At 40.6% G+C, this 19642-nt stretch overlaps 1 protein-coding gene across 2 annotated transcripts; it reads right to left on the reverse strand.

Moving 5' to 3' along the window:
- Nucleotides 1–19043, reverse strand: LOC122164626 (fructose-1,6-bisphosphatase isozyme 2). Of its 2 annotated transcripts, XM_042826750.1 has the most exons (7): nt 18607–19043; nt 15887–16049; nt 14961–15053; nt 9555–9695; nt 8243–8380; nt 2790–2909; nt 1–850 (listed from the first exon to the last, which is right to left on the reverse strand). In XM_042826750.1, the coding sequence occupies exons 1-7, from the start codon at nt 18777–18779 to the stop codon at nt 656–658; spliced, it is 1023 nt and encodes a 340-aa protein (XP_042682684.1). In that variant the 5' UTR covers nt 18780–19043; the 3' UTR covers nt 1–655. The 2 variants fall into 2 exon arrangements, with proteins under 2 accessions (XP_042682684.1, XP_042682685.1); XM_042826751.1 differs by lacking the exon at nt 9555–9695 and having other exon boundaries at nt 18607–19019.
- Nucleotides 19044–19642: the final 599 nt, after the last annotated feature.

Genomic DNA, 19642 nt, shown 5'->3' on the forward strand with positions numbered 1-19642 from the left:
TCACATTTGCAGCAATGGTTTATTTTAATTTGTGTCGTTGAAGTTTACATGTCTGTACATAACATCAGACATCTTCCCATTCATATAAAAACTGACATTGCTTAGTGGTGTCACTACTTTTTCATCTTTATTAATTACCCATGACATATATCATTGGAGCTTGAAAACACTGTTTCAAACACTACAAAACTTTCGGTTTTCTCTGAGCAGGCAAAATAAAAAGCCTCTGCAACAAAATTTCTGGCAGAAAATCCAGTAACAGTATTGTAAATGTTGGTATGAAAATCATGTCACAAAAAATGCCATCATTAGTGTCAGATGTCTAGCTTCAGATCAAATGGGGGTGCTGACACTATTCCCTTCTTTTTGTTAATATTATGTAAAGTATGTAGCTTCTGTTTTTAATTAGGCTTCTGTTTCTACATTTGCATTGCATAAATCAGAATGAAAGGATTTTTACACTTCTCTGCATGGAGAAATGAAACATTTGCTTTTCCCATCAGCCATTTTCACTATTTCTCTTGCTCTCTTTTAGTGGGATGTTCACTGAGATGTGAGTGTTGAAATGCTAGAATCCACCAGCTTGAAAGGAATATTTTTACTGTGCACTAAAGACAGGCAAGCAAAGTCTGAAGTCTGAAGAAAGGAAAAGCCTTTAACTGCTCTTCTGGTGTTTCTGTACAAAAGCAAGATACTCATGCACATCATCTGGAGAACCAAGAATAAGAGGAACTCTCTGGTGGATGCTCTCAGGTTTCACATCCAGCACTGCCTCTGTCCCTGTAGTTGCTATCCCACCTGCCTGCTCAATGATGAAGGCCATTGGGTTGCACTCATAGAGAAGTCGGAGCTAGAAAGAAAGAGAGAACATGTAACTCTTTGGGGGAATAATTACATTACCAGAATTACCAGTGCATTACCAGAATGTAAGCTGTGAATCTGGCCAATTTTGTATGAAGTGCCTATTGACCTAAATAGCAATGTTTCTCTCTCATTAGTCCCTTCTTCTTCCCTCCTTTATCTCCCTTCATAGTTTGTATTTTCACCCTGCATCCACACATCAGCACCATGGTTTCCAAGCTGACATACTCCTGTGCATCATCATTGAAACTGAGTTTTGTCAAAGATGTCAAAAGTAGCTGTTGAGCCCATAGGCGTGAGCAAAACACTGTAGCCAGCTAAGGTAATATTCCTGGGGATGGAAAGCTCTTCTAATGTATAGGCTTTATTTGTTGTCTCAAAGAGTGGGGAAATCACATTGCATTTGGTCAGGATATTTTGGAGCTTGAAACTTGATGCTCCCAGTTTCAAATTTCAGATTTTGGTTGCAGCTTTTCAGAAATGTGAATAGATACCGTAGCTTGAATTCATACAGATAGTACTTGTTTTCAAAGGTAACCAGAGTAATTTTATAAGCAAATTTTCACGTTTACTATGGAGACAGGTAAGCCACAGTATTTGTTCACAACTTTAAAAATGTTACCTCTTTTTATGCCTGTGTTCCAGTTAAATGCAAACTTATTTAGAATTTATGCCGAAATATTCTGTATTTATAAGAATATAAAGGAGAACTAGTTATTTTTTAACAAACATTGCCTCTAGTTTTAGCTGATTTTTTCATTGTCAGTCTGAATTTCTCCTGTGCTACACTGTTACTTTATATTATGTTTAAAAGCCTTTTTACATGTGCAAAAGACAATGGTTTTTGAAGAAAAGGAAATGTTACAGAATGCACTTGTAGAGAGAGGAAAAGGAAAAGAAAGAAAGGACATAGAACTTTGCTACCCATAGTTCCTTTATCACTGTATTTGAAATAAAACAGTGACATACCAGAAACCTAAGTAATGCATACTACCATCATTCTTATCTTTAAAGCCCACTGAAATGCTGTTTCTGCTACAACAACCCCATCTGCCAGGTAACGTGGGTCCAACAGCCTTCATTGTTCTCCTTGGGCCAGCTTTTGAAAGAGTCAAGAAAAGCAGTAGTACCAATATGGAAACATGTTGAGTTTTTTGTTTCTTCATTGTGACCACATGTCTGAAGAAAAGTGGTTTTCCTTCAGGCAATATTGTAATTGCTGTATTGCATATTTAAATCAAATGTGCCTGGACAGACATGCAGTTCTTTTCTGTTGTGTATTCTGCTGTTTTCCTGCTCTCCTCATTTCCCGGATCTCCAGGATCTGCTGTTCTTCTGGTAAATACACATTCACAAGGATGCAACAAGTAGTCCTCGGTCACTATAGACGCTAGTATGCTCTGACACATGCATAAGAGATTGGGCAAGTAGAAACCTGAGTTTTCAGGGCTAAATGTAGCAAGTTCAGTACCTTTGGAAACATCAGGCAAACAAGCCCAGCTATCTAGCATTGAGCAAAGCCCTGGAGAGCTCAGCATATCCCCACTGGACTCTAGTTGCCAGCAAAAACGTCAAAGGTTTCCCTCTGATCAACATTTTATTGGGTAGCTGTGGATAGGAATCTCAGTGGCTTCTATCATACTGAAATTCTTTTCATTAGAAAAACGAGTAAAGCCTTTGATTTTAGTGAAAAGCAATGATCGGTCTGTAAATAAAAACAGAAAGAAACATTTCTTGCCTAAATTCACAACTGTCTAAACTTCTCTATTAAATTGAATTACTGACCAACCATTGTGTCTAATAATATTACTCTCTTCATATGGGAAATTACTATCTCCTTGTATATCTGAATGATTCCTTTCCATCTCCAGAAAAACCAGAGGTATTCATTTGATCGAGTTTACCAGAGAAGAAGTCAAATGATTTACCTTTCCTTTAGGACTCTTCTGATTTGCAGGATACATGAAGATCCCACCATACATCAATGTACGGTGAACATCAGCAACCATGGAGCCCACGTACCTGGCACCATATGGGGAACTTCCATCCTGAAAAACATACAAATGGAGCATTATATCTACCAGGCTAGACAGCTAGTAGCACAGGAAAATGTTGTTTTGTTATAAAACAGGTATCAGAGCGATAGCTTAAATAATCTGTTGTTTATTGACACTGTAAAGGTGTAAACCAGTTTGAAGTTTAGACTTCTGTGAGACAGTGATGAGATTCTAAAATAAGTGCTTTAAAGTGCTGTATTCACAGTGTGAAAACTAGGTTGTCTGTAACTTGAGTGCACAACAGCTTGGTATCAATTGCTATCCTGTGAAAATGCAAGTGGTAAAAAAAGAGAGTGAAAGCTTCCTCATGTTATCAGAACAACGTACCCATTTGACTTCTGATCTGTCACAGGTCGCTAAGCCAACGCGTGAGGATGAATATCACTTTTCACCACAAGTTTAGACCTTTCCCAGAGGGCTCTCAGCCTTTTCCTTTTAGCTTATTTTCAAGTTGTGAAGATGGTCACAGCATTCACTGTGGAGTTTAGATTAGGAGATAATAGGAATTTATTCATGAATGTAGTTTTCCTTGCCCTCAGAATAGAGATTGACATTACTGAAGGAAAGATCATTTTAGTGAGTGCAATAAAGGAAAAAATTCACACCAGTTTCAGGTTTGCTGTCCATAAAAACAAAAACAAAAACAAAACAAAACAAAACAAATAAAACCCACAAACAGTAAGATAGAAAATTCAGAAGAGAAGCAAGGTGACTTGCACAAATAAAAGCAATGAGCTCAACTATAAGAAAAATAAAGCATCACCCTATGTTTGCAAAGGAGAAATACACAATACAGATGTAAAAAGAATAAAAGCTTTTTGAAAGCTCATGTGCCAGGCAGTCCAATGGTCTTTTCATATCTTCAACAAAGCGGGGGTGGAATTTTGGCCTCCCCTAGAAAAAAGTGTATATACATGTTGAAATGCTAGAAGTTTGAAATGACCTCCATATGCTTTTTCTGTCTGGACCAGTTGTCTAATAAGAGATCTCAGTGCTTTCTACAACCAGTACTAGTTTTGGAGAAACATATGAAGTGAGAACTTGTTTAGCAATGCCAGCTCCAAGAACCCAGATGTCACAAATTAGACAGCAAAATCATGAGGTGGCCAGGAGAGAAAAAAATTCAAGTGAGAGGAAAAGCAGAAGTAAAAGAGTAAAATACAGATAAAGGAAAACATATTTTACTTTGCAGTCACTTTATCTAACTGTTCTGTACAGCTGTGAAGTTTTTATATTCACTGTCTTTTAAAATGGGAACAGATTCTCATGAATTTATAGAGTATAATGCAATACAACACTAGGAACTTGAGTTCTGAGCGTCAACACGAGAGACTTAGATGTTTGTTACAGCTGGTAGTAAAACAGGAATAGAGAATTGTTCCAGCCTAGGTCTTAATCCTTGTTCAGCTGTTCTTGAGCTACTTTCCTCATTTCTTTCTTGTATAGGCAATAAAAAAGGGTATACACAGGGTAAGACACAGCTTGGAGCTTTTATATTACTTTTTGCTTAAGCCTGAGTCTTGGTCATAATACTTAAGGCATAATTGAACAGTGATTTCAAGTATTCATTCTTGAAATTTCCATGGCCTATACTCAAACAATCACATTTTCTAACAATAGCCTCTCTGCCTTGTAGTAGTTTGCACTTGTGACTTTGCCAATATGAAAGTCTGAGGCAGACAAAAACATCTTTAGAGGTGACTTCAAGAGACCAAATGTAGTTTTGGAAAATGCACTTTTCATGGAAATACATTATTATAGTCTAAACTTCTCTTTAAAAATAATAATAATAATAATAAAAATTAAACAACAACAACATCAAAGGAAGAGTACAAAGTTTCAGAAGAGGACTTCAAGAAAAGTTTGTTAAACATAGCAAAAAGTCATAGGATACTGGTCACAAGCAGGGGATGCTTTAAACTGCTTTTATGTCACTATCAGATAGGGAATTTTCATCCCCCAAGCATACAACTTAATAAGAATGAGCTGCACAACTGACCCACCCTGTGTACAAAGCATCAGACACTTTTGGGATATGCTAGATCTCCTGTTCATATGTAGGTCATTTACACAATGTATGTGTAACTGGGCAATGTAAAGTGAGGCTAATATGAGTCCACTGAGCATTTGTTTTGCTTCTTACCCTGACAGAAATTCCTTTTCTAGAAATACAGAGCTGAGACTGTACTCAGAAAAGTACAGAAGAGAAATCACTCCATTCTGGTACAGTAATTACTTGAACTGCAGACTACAACAAAATTTTCACTTCCCTTACCATCCAGCTACCTGCTCAGGAGTAAACAATCCTTTTAGTTACTAGGTATGCTACTTCTTGCTTCTCCAGTTTGGGCAATCATATATTTTTCCTACAAATGAGAAAGTAAATAGATGTTGCACAATTGTTGGCCCTTTGCCTAGGCTTTCCTCAAACAAAATAACAGCAAGAATGCTAGGGAAGCTCAACTAAAGATCTGAATAGTGCCAAGCAGTGTTTGCCCAGTGGGAACTTTGCAATGTCATAACTGATGTTAATGAAAGAGTTGGAGAACTTTGATGTTCCCTTCACCTGCATTCGTGGCATTTAAGGAACCTTGTTGTTGCTCTTGGTTTCATCCTTTGCATTAGGGAAAAAGTGTGGCTCATAACAGACAGATCTTGTGATTTTTTTCTCTTCACAGTGTGATGAAAGACATTTTCTCACTTCTTTATACTACAAATATCTAAAAACTACATTCCTCTGCAGCAGCAGCTCAAGACAACGTTTTTCTTGCATAACTATGACAAGTAGGAGAGTGGATGAAGTCTTTTCTAGACTGCAGCAGCAATAGACTGCATGCTTTCCTCTACATACATTTATGGTGACAAAAACATGATGCTCTTCCTAGCTTTTTTTACATCACTTGCACACAGTTGGACTGGCTGGCAGAAGAATATTTCCTGTACTTGATGGTAAGTTTTTGATGGCATTGCTAAGATGAGTCCTTAACCAAGGAGTCTCTATAGCATGACTGTCAGTCAACATCTGCAATAAGACTCATTCAACCTCACATGGCTCCAGGAAGTGATGGAGAACCTCTCCCATGAAGAAAGGCTGTAAATGATGGGGTTGTTTAGCCTGGAGAGAATAAGGCTGCAGTCAGGCTTTCTAACATTTTTCCAGTAGTTATGGCTGGCCTTCAGGAAAGATGGGGAGGGACTCTTTGTAAAGGAGTGCAGTGACAGGAAAGGGTTAACTAAAAGAGGTTGGGTTTAGATCAGTTACAAAGAAGAAATTATTTAATATGAGAGTGGTGAGACACTGACACAAGCTGCCCAGAGAAACAGCAAATGCCCCACCCCTGGAAGTGTTCAAGGTCAGGTTGGATGGGGCCCTGAGCAGCCTGAGGTCATGGTGATAACCCTAGCCATGACAGGAGGTAGGAACTGTGTGGTCTCTTCCAACCTAAGCCATTCTATGATTCTAAGCTAAGATAAAAATGAAGTGGAATAACAAGGTCAGAAAATGATCACAGAATGTTTTAGAGTTCTACTATTAGACAATCAGTGTCAACTAGGTGCTATGGCCCTAAAATCATTACTAGATGAAAAGATTGGAATGAAATCTGTGCAAAAACAATTTTTAGCACAGTGGTGCCCATTATACAGCGCAGAAGGAAAACAGAATGGGTCAAAAGGGAGAAAAGTATGAGAAACTTGTAAGGGCTGATACTGTTGCTTAGCCTCTGGGCTTACAATGGCCATAAGGCCATAGAGTGAGAGTGGTCCCCCTGGTTGAGATGTTTCCAAAACCCCACACAGTGGGAGACAGTCAGTCCTTCCTCAAGTCACAGACCTTTATGCACTGTATGTCCAGCATATACTCCCCACTGTCCTTCTGCATGCTGAAGAAAAAGAGACCCACATCAAATCTGTGCAATACTCCAGTTGGGTTATATGCTGAGGGTGCAGCACCAATGTAGCTGTAGCTGGGCTGTAGCAGCAACTTATGGAATTACTTGTGCACTGTGGCCCATAACATCAGTACAATGACCCTTCTCAGGCAGCCAGATTTGTGGCTTGGAGTCAGGACCTGAACTTCAGGACTTCAACAGATACGGAGAGAGAGAGAACTCAATGAGTTCTTTGCCTCAGCCTACACTGTCATTCAGGCTTCCCACACCTCTCATGACCCTGAACCTCTCAGTGAGGGTCAGGGGAGAAAAATCCCTCCCACTGTACTAGCAGTGCAAGTCTAAGACTGCCTCATGAGAATGAATATGCACAAGTCTATGGGACTGGACAGCATACATCCCAGTGTCCTGAAGGAGCTGGCAAATGTGGTTGCCAAGCCACTCTCCATCATATTTGAAATGTCATGGCTGTCAGATGAAGCCCCCAATGGCTGCAAAAAGGGAAATATTACTCCCATTTTTATGAAAGAGAGAAAGGAAAAACCAGAGGAACTATGGGCCAGTGAGCCTCATAGCTGTGCTTAGGAAGACTGTGGAACAGATCCTCTAGGGAGAGATGTAAGACCCATGTAAAATGAAGAGGTGACCCAAGACAGCTGGCACACCTGAAGTGGCAGCAGTGGGCTAAAGAAGGATAACTGATGTTGTCCACCTGGACTTATGCAAGGTCTTTGATGTGGTCTTGCACTAAATTGTTATCTCTAAATTGAAGAAATAAGGATTTGGAGTCTGGACTATCCAGCGGATTAGTTTTGGTTGTGGTTAATAGCTCAGTGTCCACATGGAGGCTGGTGATGAGTGGTGTCCTCCAAATATCCATCTTGGGACCCATATTCAGTATCTTTATCAAATACATAAATTATCAAATCTACTCAGTGAGTGCCCTCTCAGGTAGTTTGCTGATGACACCAAGCTGAGTGGTGCAGTTGGCAGAGGGAGGGATGCCATCTAAAGGATAAGCTTCCAAAGTGGGCCCACATGGATTTAAGGAGGTTCAACAAGGCCAAGTGCAAGGTGTTGCACTTTGGTCAGGGTGGTCCCAGGTATGAAAGCAAGGGTTTGGCCACATTTCCCTTGCATGTTTTCTAAGCTCGTTTCTTTTGCTCTTGTTTTTTAAATGATTTTTCATTTACAGCATAATTCCCTCCATGCAGTAGTGAACAAGCTATGAGTTTCTTTACTAAAGAGTAAGTTACAAAAGAAGTCAGGGTACTAGAAGCCAACAGATCAGATACATACCCCAAATGGGACCAAATGTTTACAAGGGGCTGAATTCAGAGATGTCTTCAAATCCCTTCCCATTACTCTGGACTGTATGCAAGGCAGCACTAACTAGCAAACAGTATATTGAGTACAGTGCTAATATGTTCTTACCTCAGGGAATTTCTTCTTTTTTAAATATTCTGTCATTGCAGGATCAAAGTACTTTGCATAACCTTCATTGAGACTGTAAATCTTCCCTTTCTTCTTGATTTTAACATCTCTATCAACCAGAATAAATTCTCCAAGTGCCTGCAGAATGACAGGGAAGATCAGTTATGAGCAAGCAGCAGAATGCTTTGTTGGCTTCCCTTGGCAGTTCTCACAGTAGCAGCGGCAGACATACTAGCACAGTGTGGCCCTTTCAGCACCAGTCTTGTGTAAAACTTCACAGTATTCAGAACAGAAAGCATGGAATCTGTTTAAAGTTAATGGAAACTTGTTTCATCGGTAGCATAAGCAAAAAGCAGTTTGCCTTCAATAGCTAACTTATTTAGCAGCACCAGTCTACCCTGAAAACACACAGAATGTTTGTGTCACAGATCACGAGGTTACAAATGAATATATTATATTCTCCTTTGGTTTCTGAACTCCCCTTGACTGTCTTGTGTAAATATCTTGAAGTTCCTTCCAGAATGCCAGTTCCTTCCAGAGGCTGCAGTCTGCAGTTGGAGTACAGCCTCCACCTTCACACTATCTGACCTGTTCAGTTCTTCCTGTTTCTATATAGCTTCTTTATAAAGATTAAGATTTGTTTGCAATGCACCATTTTATTAAAAACAGCTTCTATATTATTACCTAAATCTAAAGCCAGTTTTTCCAACAAGAAGTCTCCTCCACTCCTCCAGCAACATTTGTAGGGCTGAACAGCAATGAGCAGCACAAGTCTGCTTGAGTGGTTACAGCTCAGCTTTTGCAAATTGCTGGGTATGCAGTCTGGAGGATTTAGCCATAAAGCTACTTTGCACTCAGGAATTCAGGCATCACTCCACCTAACCTCTATCAAAAAGTGTTCCCTGCCCCAGACAAAACCCTGAATGTCTTGAGGTTCTATAGCAGACAAGAAGCAAAACCAAGAAAACAGCAGGAATCCTTCAAGTTGAGGCAAAAATACTGTTTGAAGTGAGTTTTTTGAAGTATTTCTCTGTGCAAACCAGCAGTCTGATTTGAATGAACAGGATCCCAAATGCTGTTTGACTTAAAATCTAACTCACAGAGCAAAGAAATCAAGCAGATGCAGCGCTGCAAACATACTCATGAATTATTAAGCATGAGTAAGATGGCAGTGTGATGCTTCAGGATGAAGGTGACAAGAGAACAGCATAGATTACCTGGGTTTCAGACACAATGAGCAACAAAATTGAGCAGACTCAACCATGGGAAGCTCTAAAAGACTGTGGCAATGTTATTAACACCAGGACTGTACCGGATCCAGCATGAAGCAGTCCACTCCTTGCCCAGTAGAGAGGGCGACCAGCGTAGCACTGCCATACAGGGCATAGCCTGCAGCAACAATATTGCGCCCAGGCTGCAAAGCGTCTTTTTCAGAGGGCTCGTCATCTGTCTCCTAAAGACACATTACCATTGGACTGGAGGTTAAATTATTGTAAGAAACAATAAGAACAACACTGAAAGAATAGCTTGGGATAGATTACTTATTTGTGTCTTACCCTTTGAAGGAATCAAAATAGAGACTGCTCTCACTAGCTCAAGGCAAGTTCAACACAAGTAAATGTGCGTGCTTGGGTAGGGCAATGTGAATTTGTCATTTCATGCATGTAATTCTATCAGTATGATATCTGTTACAAAACTGATACCTGAGCAATGCAGCCTAGTATATTAACTACTACTGATTTTCTATAAATTTAAACATAAGTAATCAGATAGACTGATATCAGTCTAAGGAGTAACTGTGAGGTGAGTGTGATAACTAATACCACACACACTACACTGCATAGAAATTGCTTCCATTAAGGCAGAGTAAAAGGGCAGATGTTGCAAGGCAGTGAAGCCGAGATCATGCCTTTGTCTCTGTTGATGAAGAGACAGGTAACTGAAATGACAGTATAAGTGCTCATACATACACATAGCAGAATAAACATCTTTACATAGTAATGTGTGTGCAAATATAGGTTTGCATACATAATTGCACAGAACTTTCACACGGCATTTTACTTCAGGCTTTTAATCTGTCATCAGTTTCTATCTGTCATGTTGCCATTTGGTACTACAGTTATTACTGAAGAAGACCATGCCAAGCAGACCAGGCACAAAAAAAATTCTAGCTAGCTCCACAGGTGTTCCTCAGTTTAGCAGAGATTGGTGAAAGCACATGGGAAAGCTGACTCCAGCCTGCTCTCACTAACTACAACATGGGTTAAGAATGGTTGGTACTGATGCTTCCTAAAGAGTTTGTCATTTGTGATGGAGTTTCTGTGAAGGTTTTGACACTGGTTAACTGGGAATTAAAATGAGAATCTGCTCAGACCCTTTATTATTGAGATGCTGATTTAGCACTTTATCAAGTTCATACAGTTTCTCAGTGTTTGCATGGGCTTAATTAGATTGAGTAGCAGATAAATAGGAATAGCAGGCCTAGCAAAAAAGATCTTGTTAAAATATAAAAACCACTGGAGAATGTTTTGTGCAGAAAATCAAATATTTGATAAATAACAAGTTGATTATTTAAAAAATCACGAATGTCTACCAGAGTTATTTCCAAAGAAAAACAGCCTCCCACACCAACAAAAAGAAACATTTTCTGCTCTGACAAGAAACTCTCCACCAGGTCCCAGCAAACTGAAAGTGTTGGGGTAACCTTGGAGTCCTGTTCACCACAGGATACTACATCTATAGGAAAGCAGACATATGTGGCATCAGAAGTACATCTTTCAAAATATCTGAGGACAGTGATTTATCTCCAGAATATTTTTATTTTCAATTGAATTGAAAGTTGAAATAATTTGTTACTTTATTTTATTGACCTTGTAGCTACATTTTGCTTACAATTATTTTTAATACTATTTTGTCAAATCTTCTCTTAAAAAAAATAATCAAGTAGTTGCCAATTAGATCTTCATGAAATACAATATGTAAAAATACGCCTGGTATAAAGTCTTCTAGAATTATTCTGTGCAAAACTGCTTATTCAGAAAGTTATACACATGTAATGAAGTTTAAAAGTCTGTCTGTATGTATCAGACCTGGGAATATTGACTGTTTACTATTTGACTAGTTGCTAACCATTTGCCAAACAATTCTTTCTAAGAACCAACTATTGTACCCTTCATAGCATCTTCTCTTTCAAAACTATATCCCCCTCGCACATACATCTCAACCTTAATGACACCGGATGTTGATAGTAGATGGATTGTTTGCAACTTTATATGCAGAATTAAACTTACATTTACACAACCAGTTGCAAACATACTATACTTTTTATAGTCTTTTTTGTATGCTTTCCTCATTTAAAAAAATATAATTTTATGTAAACAGGTCAAAGATTTTTGTTTTATAGAACATGATGTAGATTATAGAACAGCTTCCAGAAGGAAGGAAAACAGTTCAATTTCAAACAAACATTTTGCAGAGCTTGTTGGAATGTAAAAAAGCTACTGATCTGCTGGTATTTCACTGTTAGCACTGCAGGAGCTTTGTCTTGCCAAGTGCCATGCTCTGTGAAACTGGAGATTTACGCTCACTCTGATAGCTGATGAATGTTGTCACTTCTTTCTGGTGCATAGACGGTTTTCCTTTCTGCTGTGTTTTAAGTATGAGATGGAGATAATGAAATTTCTTTATAAGTCTTTATCCAAATGACTGAAATAGACATTGTCTTTTATTACAAGCTCTTTCACAGCCATTTTAGCTCCTTGTTGTCGTGAAGCAGATGAAAGATAGAGGCTTCTAGGTATCCACAGATGATATCTGAATCTGAATTTTTTTACATGTAAGATTTGCCAAAACACATGATTTGCCCTCAGTAGCACAGGGAGCAGGTTTGGGAAGCCATGGTTTCCAGATCTGTATTCATATCAAGTGCTTAATGAATATACTTTTACTCTGAATCTTTACACCTTCACCATGAGGGACAACATGAAGTGGTAGGCAGCAAGGAGGAGCAAGGAAAGAATTGTCCTCATGAAATGGAGAAGGGAAGAAAAGCCATCTGTTGCACTGGGCATTGTTACAAATTAAAATCAAAATTTGACAAAGAAGTAGAGCTTCATAGTCTGTATGCTGACAGTTAATTGAGAATTGTATAGTTAGTTCAGTAGCATGAAAAAAAATACAGAAGGAATCCAGGGAAAAGTACTTTCTTACCACCACATCCTGACACTCCACCTCAGCACCAGCGAATGACTGCCAAGGTCTTACCTCTTACCTGACTTATTCTGTGTGAACCTGTCAGCTCCACCATTCTGACTTTTCTCATCATTTTATCAATGACATGCCTGATTCAGAATGTAAAATCCAAGTGGAAAATGAAATAAGTCTAAGATGGAACTTATTTCCCAGTGATTTCTCCAAGAAACAAACACAATGCTCTTCTGACAGGAGGTGGTAGTGCCTGGGGTTGCTTAAATGGGTAATCATTTTCAGATTTGAAGTGTATTGGCCAAGTCTGATCTTTATAGAAAAGAGTTGATAATCCTCAAGTTAATATTTCAGGTCTAATATCCTCAAGCTAGTAAGTCATGAGTGTGTCCCTTTGGAAATGGAGTTAAGGTTTTAACATGGGAATACCAACAATGCAATTGACTGAGAACTGCACTAAATATCAAAGGTGCCAAGGGTCATCCACTGGAATTAGAATTATTCTAGCTTTTCCAAAACAGCCTTCATGTGCTTTAAACAGATTGAGATAAACTTACAGTTTCCTTATGAAATGATTCTCTTTCCATGGGATAAACATTTCTACAGTAATAACTAATAAAGCTCTTATAATTATTTACTTATTTTAAAAAGTTAAATAGTCTTGAAGTAATAATGTTGCTCTAAAATTGTCTAATTTGAGATAAAGGCACATTAATTACCATCTACTTCAGAAACAGCAGTCTTCCACCCAATGGAAGTCCATGGATGCAGTGCTGTTTCTTACATCTTCTAACATAGTAAGAAGTTACATCTTCTAACATAGTAAGTTTTTCCTGCTACCAAAGAACTATGCTTCATTACAGCAGCAGTATTTTCATTCGGATATAATAATTTATACCAAACAGCTAATTTTTTTTCTTTCTTAAGTCCTGAACTGTATCCACCCACATTGAAGAAAAAACAAAACTAAAAAAAAAAAAAAAAAAAAGGAATATAGGTATTTATAACAAATGGATTAATACGTAACAGAATAATGGCAAATATGGAAAGATCAGAAAATGAATAGAAAACCTTAGCATTTGGGAAAGACTCAAGTTCTTTAGGAAACTTTTCTGTTCTGCACAGAAGCCTAGGGAAGGTTGGGCAGCCAACAGTTCTAACGTGTCTCAACAGGTGAGCTAAAGCTTACAGAGAAGTCCAGTCTGTATTTCAACCTGCCATGCTGCATGAATCACATGAAGCATTTGCTTTCATATTTTTGCAGAGCAGCCTAAACATGCTTCCAAACAGGAAGCTAATGTTTAGTGTTTGTGAAACAGTGCTTTCAACAGCTACTGCCTACCTTAATGCAGTGTTTTTAGCAGTCTTTACAGGAATAACGGAAAGACTGAGGGTCCTTCTGCATGCCATCAGGACATGCGGCATGGATTTCAAAGCTCTTTCCTATGCATTTTTCATTTTCTGCTTTTCCATGCAGAAAGGAGCATATCAGAAGCCATACAGGACGTGTTGTTTCAGAATCTGTGGGGTATGCTGGCACTGACCATGGATATCATGGCCAGTCATATGTCAGCATTTTGCATGTGCTATGACCCTGTTGAGGCTTTATCATGACTATTTGGTTTATCATCAGATGTCTGCTCAATGGCAATGATGGCTTTGCCTACCAAAATGTAAAAGCCAAAGACTGTCTGGAAAATGATGAGTTAAAAGATGAGAGATGATTTTAAAAGCACATCTTTATACTTTTGAAGTGTCATGTCTGAGCCTGCAAGCATTTCTTTGTGGTCATGAGAACTGCAAATGTTTCTTCAAAATAATGATGGCTGAGGGTCTCCTGTAGTCATACGACTGTGAGCTCAGACTTTAAGCAAAACACCAACTGCTGGGAGATTAGCATCAAGTCATAAGACTCAGTATGACTGTAGCTATTAGCATATATTAATTGGGTATGCAGTTGCTGCTCTGTGCAACTCTGTGGAAGGGAAGCTGTTGGCCCTGAGCAGGCCCTGTCATCTTAGGTGACAGCTTCCTTTGTACTCCAATGCTAGCATCTGCATAGACGCCCATCTTCAACCAGCATGGAAATGTGCACCAGGAGGCCACTGCAGCACTAGCAGTGATTGGGCACAGGCACAGCCTTAACCCTCACTGGTCAGAATCCAGTATGACAAACACCAGCTGGTAGACTTGAGTGACCTTTCAGCCCTCCTGCTGTGAGGTGATCTACCCCAACTGCCTTATGGTGGGATGGTCTTATTTAGGTGCCTGTCTCTGTTACCCAGAAAAGTCTGAGAGTCCCTTTCCAGGGAATTCAGAAAGTTCTTCATCATGGGTGAACCTCATGTTCTACCCCTTCTGCTCCTTGCAGAGCCCCTTGATCCTTTATGTGTAGGATAAAGGATAAAGGATCACATAAAGGATCAAGGATGGAAACTGATACACATTGATACATCCAAGCCATTTTGCTTTTGCCAAGAAAACTCTGCCACATGTGTTCTGTTTGTTCTCTTACCTTTTTGTAGATAGCGAATATTGTTCCTATGGGTGCCAAGCAGTCTATATTGGATGAGCCATCCAGAGGGTCGAAGCATACCACATATTTACCCTGAAATAGAAAAGGCAAGGGAGCATTAAATGTTGTGCTGTCCAGTTGTCTTGCACTGCTATTTTCCTTCACTTGGTGACTCTCCCATCCATGTTTGCATGCAGCCCTACAGACATATAAGGCCCAGCAGAGAGGGCTGGCCCATGGACTCGGTGGCCCTGCAGCACCATGCCTCCTCTGCCAGGGATATGGGAGAGTGCACTGCTGCTCACACAGCACAGTCTGCTGGCAGAAAGAGCAGTCCTCTGTATCCAGGTCATGTGAGAAATCTGAAAGCAGAGGAGACAAGCTGTTCTGGAAGCCAGCATCTTGCTTAAATAGATGTGCTTTGATCTGTTTGGAACCAAAGGACTTGTTGATAACGTGTGGTTTGAGGACAGAAGAAAAAAGCCATGAGGAAGATCGTCAGTTACACCAGCGAGAGCAGAATAGGATCCCTCCTGGGGGGATCCTATGTGATCCCTGTGAAGCAGTCAGGTGCTTCCTCCAGCCCTGTAATGCAAAATGCAGCCATGACGGCCTCGGCTTCCCCACCCACTTTATCTCGCCTAAGTATTAATGTAATCCAAAACTGTAACACCGGCACCCAGGTAATATATACACGGGAGTTGGGTGTGTGAACAACTCTGAAATAATTTCCCCCCTCCTCCAAGCTTTAATAACAGTTTTTCCCTCCACAGAGCGTTCAGCCACCGAAATCGCGCCGCCCGCCTGAGGTACTGACACAAAGCAGCAGCGCCGCAGGTGCTCCCAGCTCTCGGCGAAGGGGCGGCCCGGCCCTCTCCCAGAAGCACCAGTGCCCCCTGCCGCCGCCCGGCTCCCTCAGCACCCACCCGCTTCTCCTTAGGGGTGATGAGGGCGTCCTTGTTCTCCTCCGTCACCAGCACGCAGGTGCTGTAGGAGGACTGTAGCATGTTGATCACCAGGGAGTTGGACAAGACGTCTAGCTTCTTCACCTCGTCCCCAGTCACGTTCACGGTGCCTGCTATGCCGAACCTGGGAAGAAGGGAAAACGTCTAAAGGGGATTTTTAGAGAATCACAGGTAAGGGTAGATCTGTCCTCTCACCTTCGCTCTAATGTTTGTATTCAGACCATCAAGGTGTACTGGGAGGTGGTTACTGCTGCTAGAAACGGTATGTCTGAACAAAGGAAAGACGATGGCATCGTTTTTGGGGCATTACTGGTGTCCCTTTTCTCCCCTCTAGATGCTCTCGAAGCCAGGAGCAGAGTCCCCAGCTCTGCTGGCAGCTGTCAGGTTTGCCTGTAGCCCCACGAGGGGCCAGCAGCAGCTCTGAGGGCAGAGAAGGGACACTCACTGTTGGTCCCACCTGCTGCTTATGCAGCTGTGCAAGGCTCCTGAAAGCCCTTCACCCCTCAGTCTCCATTCAGCCCTAAAACCAGAAGCTTCAGGGAGAGCTCCAGACCATTCTAAGCCATGCCTCTGGATTTAGTCAGTTTATTCTCCCATAATGTATAAAGAAGCATTTGTTGGCTAGATTAGGATGATGCTTCCATTCTACATCCTGATTTTATCTATATACTGATTATGCGGAATATAGTAATACATATGTACGTCTGAAATTTATATCTATGTCTAAAACAAAAAGAACTTTTAACCTGATGTGCTGAATCAGGGTAGCTCAGAAATTTAAAGGAAATCCAGATGGCATTTTTATTCACCATGAAAAAGAAAAAAGGAGGGGGAGAAGGGCTGTTAATTAATCCTGTTAAGTAAGGTCAGCATCAGCATTAGCTGCTGGGGACGAGTTTTTTCCTTCATTAAAAGCCAAAAGCTGCTTGAGCTTTCCAGGGGTATTGAGCGTTGCAGGTATTACCATTCTGGAACTGGAAAGGAATGTGATTTTCAGGGCATGCTAAGCATCCGATCTCCAATTACCATGTTTCCAGGCAGGTTCCCAAACCAAGTTCATAGTTTTGTAAAGTCTTTCAGCTTTGAAAGGCAAATTTGTTAAAAACTCATGCTGAGATATCTGACTGACATCAAAGAAGTCACTTCACATTCTCCTGTTTGGAGAAGCAAGAAAAAATAAGAGCACTCTAGCTGCATTTTTCTCTAATGTTAAGATCCTAGGTCTCGCTTATGGGAAGAAGGCACAGATGAATGGAAGACAGTCACTGTGGTTGAAAGTTTTGCAACAGAAATTTCTAAAATTTCATGGCTTTATTCATTAAATAAATAATTCATTCAATGATAAATATATATATCATTGAATGAATTCAAATGATATGTGTTATTCATCTGTTTGTTTGGATATTTTAAATATTTCTTTGTCATTACTTGAAAGCTTCTGTTAATAAAAAAAAACGTTAGCTTATTGATACAACGGATGTTTGCCTTCTAAAGGGAGATTCCTGTAGCACTGTCTGTGTCCTGTGTGCAAGGGGACTATTCTACTTCTAGTCTATTAAACAGTGGTTCTCTCCACTGAGAAGCTGCATGTTGAAAGACAGGAATTAGATAGAAGCAATACTTCCTCTAAATCAGAACAGCTCAGATTCACCTAATAGAGGCAAAGTATAGTTTACCGTTTAAATAGCAGAGGAACCTGAGGCTGCTGCTGACTTTCAGTGTACCTTGTGTCCTCTCTACAAATTACAGTCCACACCTGTGAGGTGACTGTGGCAGTACTGAGACACTGAATTTTTGGTTGGCAGAGATCACTGAGAACTCAGCAGAAGTATAAAGAGCCCAGGGTGCTATATGCTGCGGTGTTACTGCTGGGAGAAAAAATAAAGGGGTAAACTACAAGCATCATCTTTTTTACACAGCTGTCTTCCACGTCTTCTTTATGCACACAGGGATGTATACAAATATATATTTCACTACATAAGCAATAATTGAATATTTTAAGTACAGTATTTTATTAGGACTTTCCAGCTCCCTGAGCTGCTCCTGAGAGATCACTGATAAAAGGCTGACACTGAGGTCATTCTTACCTGGCTGTTTTGATAAGGCAAATCTTTATTTGATTTCCTAAATGACTACATGCCAAATTATTCCATTTGTTTTTCATATAGGACTTTTTAGGACTCCCTACCTATAACCCTGGTACTACTTAAGAAAGAAAGGGAACATACCCATGTGTGACAGCACTTCTCACAGAGCTGTTGTTTTAGAGCTTTACTTACACTGCGGTCAGGCGGAACACTATTGTCTCAACACAGAAGAAGCCCTGGCTGGCACTGCTCAGCACTGTGCTTGGCTGCCAGCAGAAACAGTGCAGTGTGGTGTTCTGCACATTCACAATAAACTTAGAAATACATCAGCACCGACATTTACAAGGTATAATGAAGAGAATAGCAAGGTCCTGACCCATACTGCAGAAAGGCAGCCAGTCTAAGTGTTTAGCTTGCACTTTATGTTAAAGTGCTCCAAAACGAGAGATCTCCTGCTTACTAGTCCTAGCAACCCGTGCCCTGACCTCCTTCGCGCAATCGCTTGGACAACACTGCCCTCTTCCCAGCCTCGCGGTGCAAGCAGCTATGCCTCTCCACCTCCTCCTCCTCCCCATACACCTAAGTAGGACTCACATGTGGGCAAGGCCTGCCTTTCTGACTGCGGAGGAAATGGCCTTTACGGCAGTCAGCATGGAGTTGAGCAGCTGTGTCAGCTCCCCGGTGGCTCCCTTGACTCGTCGTCCCTTCTCCATGACAAACCGTGTGAGAGTCAGCATGTCTGTTTCAAAGGGGCCTTTGTCCGACATTTTTGCTGGATACCAGTGCTTCTATCTTCTTGGCTGGACTGGGTGCTTTCTAGCCGTGTTGAGATACCCAGCAGCAGTCTATTTTGAGGGGAAGCTCCTGGCTGTGCTGCCAGTCTTAGTTTATTCAAATGTTTCTGTGACCATGTGATGGGGTCCCAAAATAGCTGTGCCTGGGCTGGCTCCATGCTTCTTCAGACAGCCACTGCTCTGCTGTCCTCCACACACCCCCCTTCCTGGCATACAGCTCTCACAACGCAAGCCTGTGGTACATTGGCTGCTCTTGGCAAAGGCTCTCACAAGCCTTGTGGCTGAACAAAGTCCTCCTGCAGCAATAGTCTTAGAGTTGCAAAGCAAGACAAGCCCTGCACAATTTGCAGAGTCCCAGCAGCAGAGGGGTGACAACCAGAAGCGCTCTCATCACCCTGTCTCCTATCTGGCCATCCCTTCCCGGCCCTCCACAAAGCTGGCAGTGGGGCATGGCACTTTCCAAGGCAAAATACTGCTCTGCAGCTGAAGCCAGAAGGCCATTTATCCACCTACCACAGACATTTGGAAGTTAATCTAAATTACATGGAAAAATGGTTCAGCCAGGTCTAAGCTTTGGGTACTCCAAGAAGTTTTGTGTGATGAACTACAGAATGAAAGCACTGAGCATGTAAACATGCATATATTAAAGGTGCTTTTTATAGTAGTTGCAGTACCATTTTAATGACTTAATTCTCAGTCTAGGCTGCTTCTAATGTTATACAGTTTACATAAATGAAAAACTCTGAGTGAGTTATGGCTTGATGCTTCCTAAGTAATCATCCCTTCATTAATCAACAAATGATACTTACCTGATTTTATCTTGTCTCTGTCATAAT

This window comes from Centrocercus urophasianus, unplaced genomic scaffold, assembly GCF_019232065.1.
Source record: "Centrocercus urophasianus isolate 14NV4802_14NV808 unplaced genomic scaffold, USGS_Curo_1.0 seq_27, whole genome shotgun sequence".
Classification (NCBI taxonomy): domain Eukaryota; kingdom Metazoa; phylum Chordata; class Aves; order Galliformes; family Phasianidae; genus Centrocercus; species Centrocercus urophasianus.

What these genes read in the sequence shown, in the direction of transcription:
- LOC122164626 (XM_042826750.1), bottom strand. Translation starts at nt 18,779, where the DNA reads ATGTCGGACAAAGGCCCCTTTGAAACAGACATGCTGACTCTCACACGG. An exon ending in AAAAGAAGAAATTCCCTGAG is followed by an intron (nt 2,910 to 8,242) that starts GTAAGAACATAT and finishes TATGTTTTTCAG; the next exon opens with GATGGAAGTTCCCCATATGG. An exon ending in AGAAGAGTCCTAAAGGAAAG is followed by an intron (nt 851 to 2,789) that starts GTAAATCATTTG and finishes CTTTCTTTCTAG; the next exon opens with CTCCGACTTCTCTATGAGTG.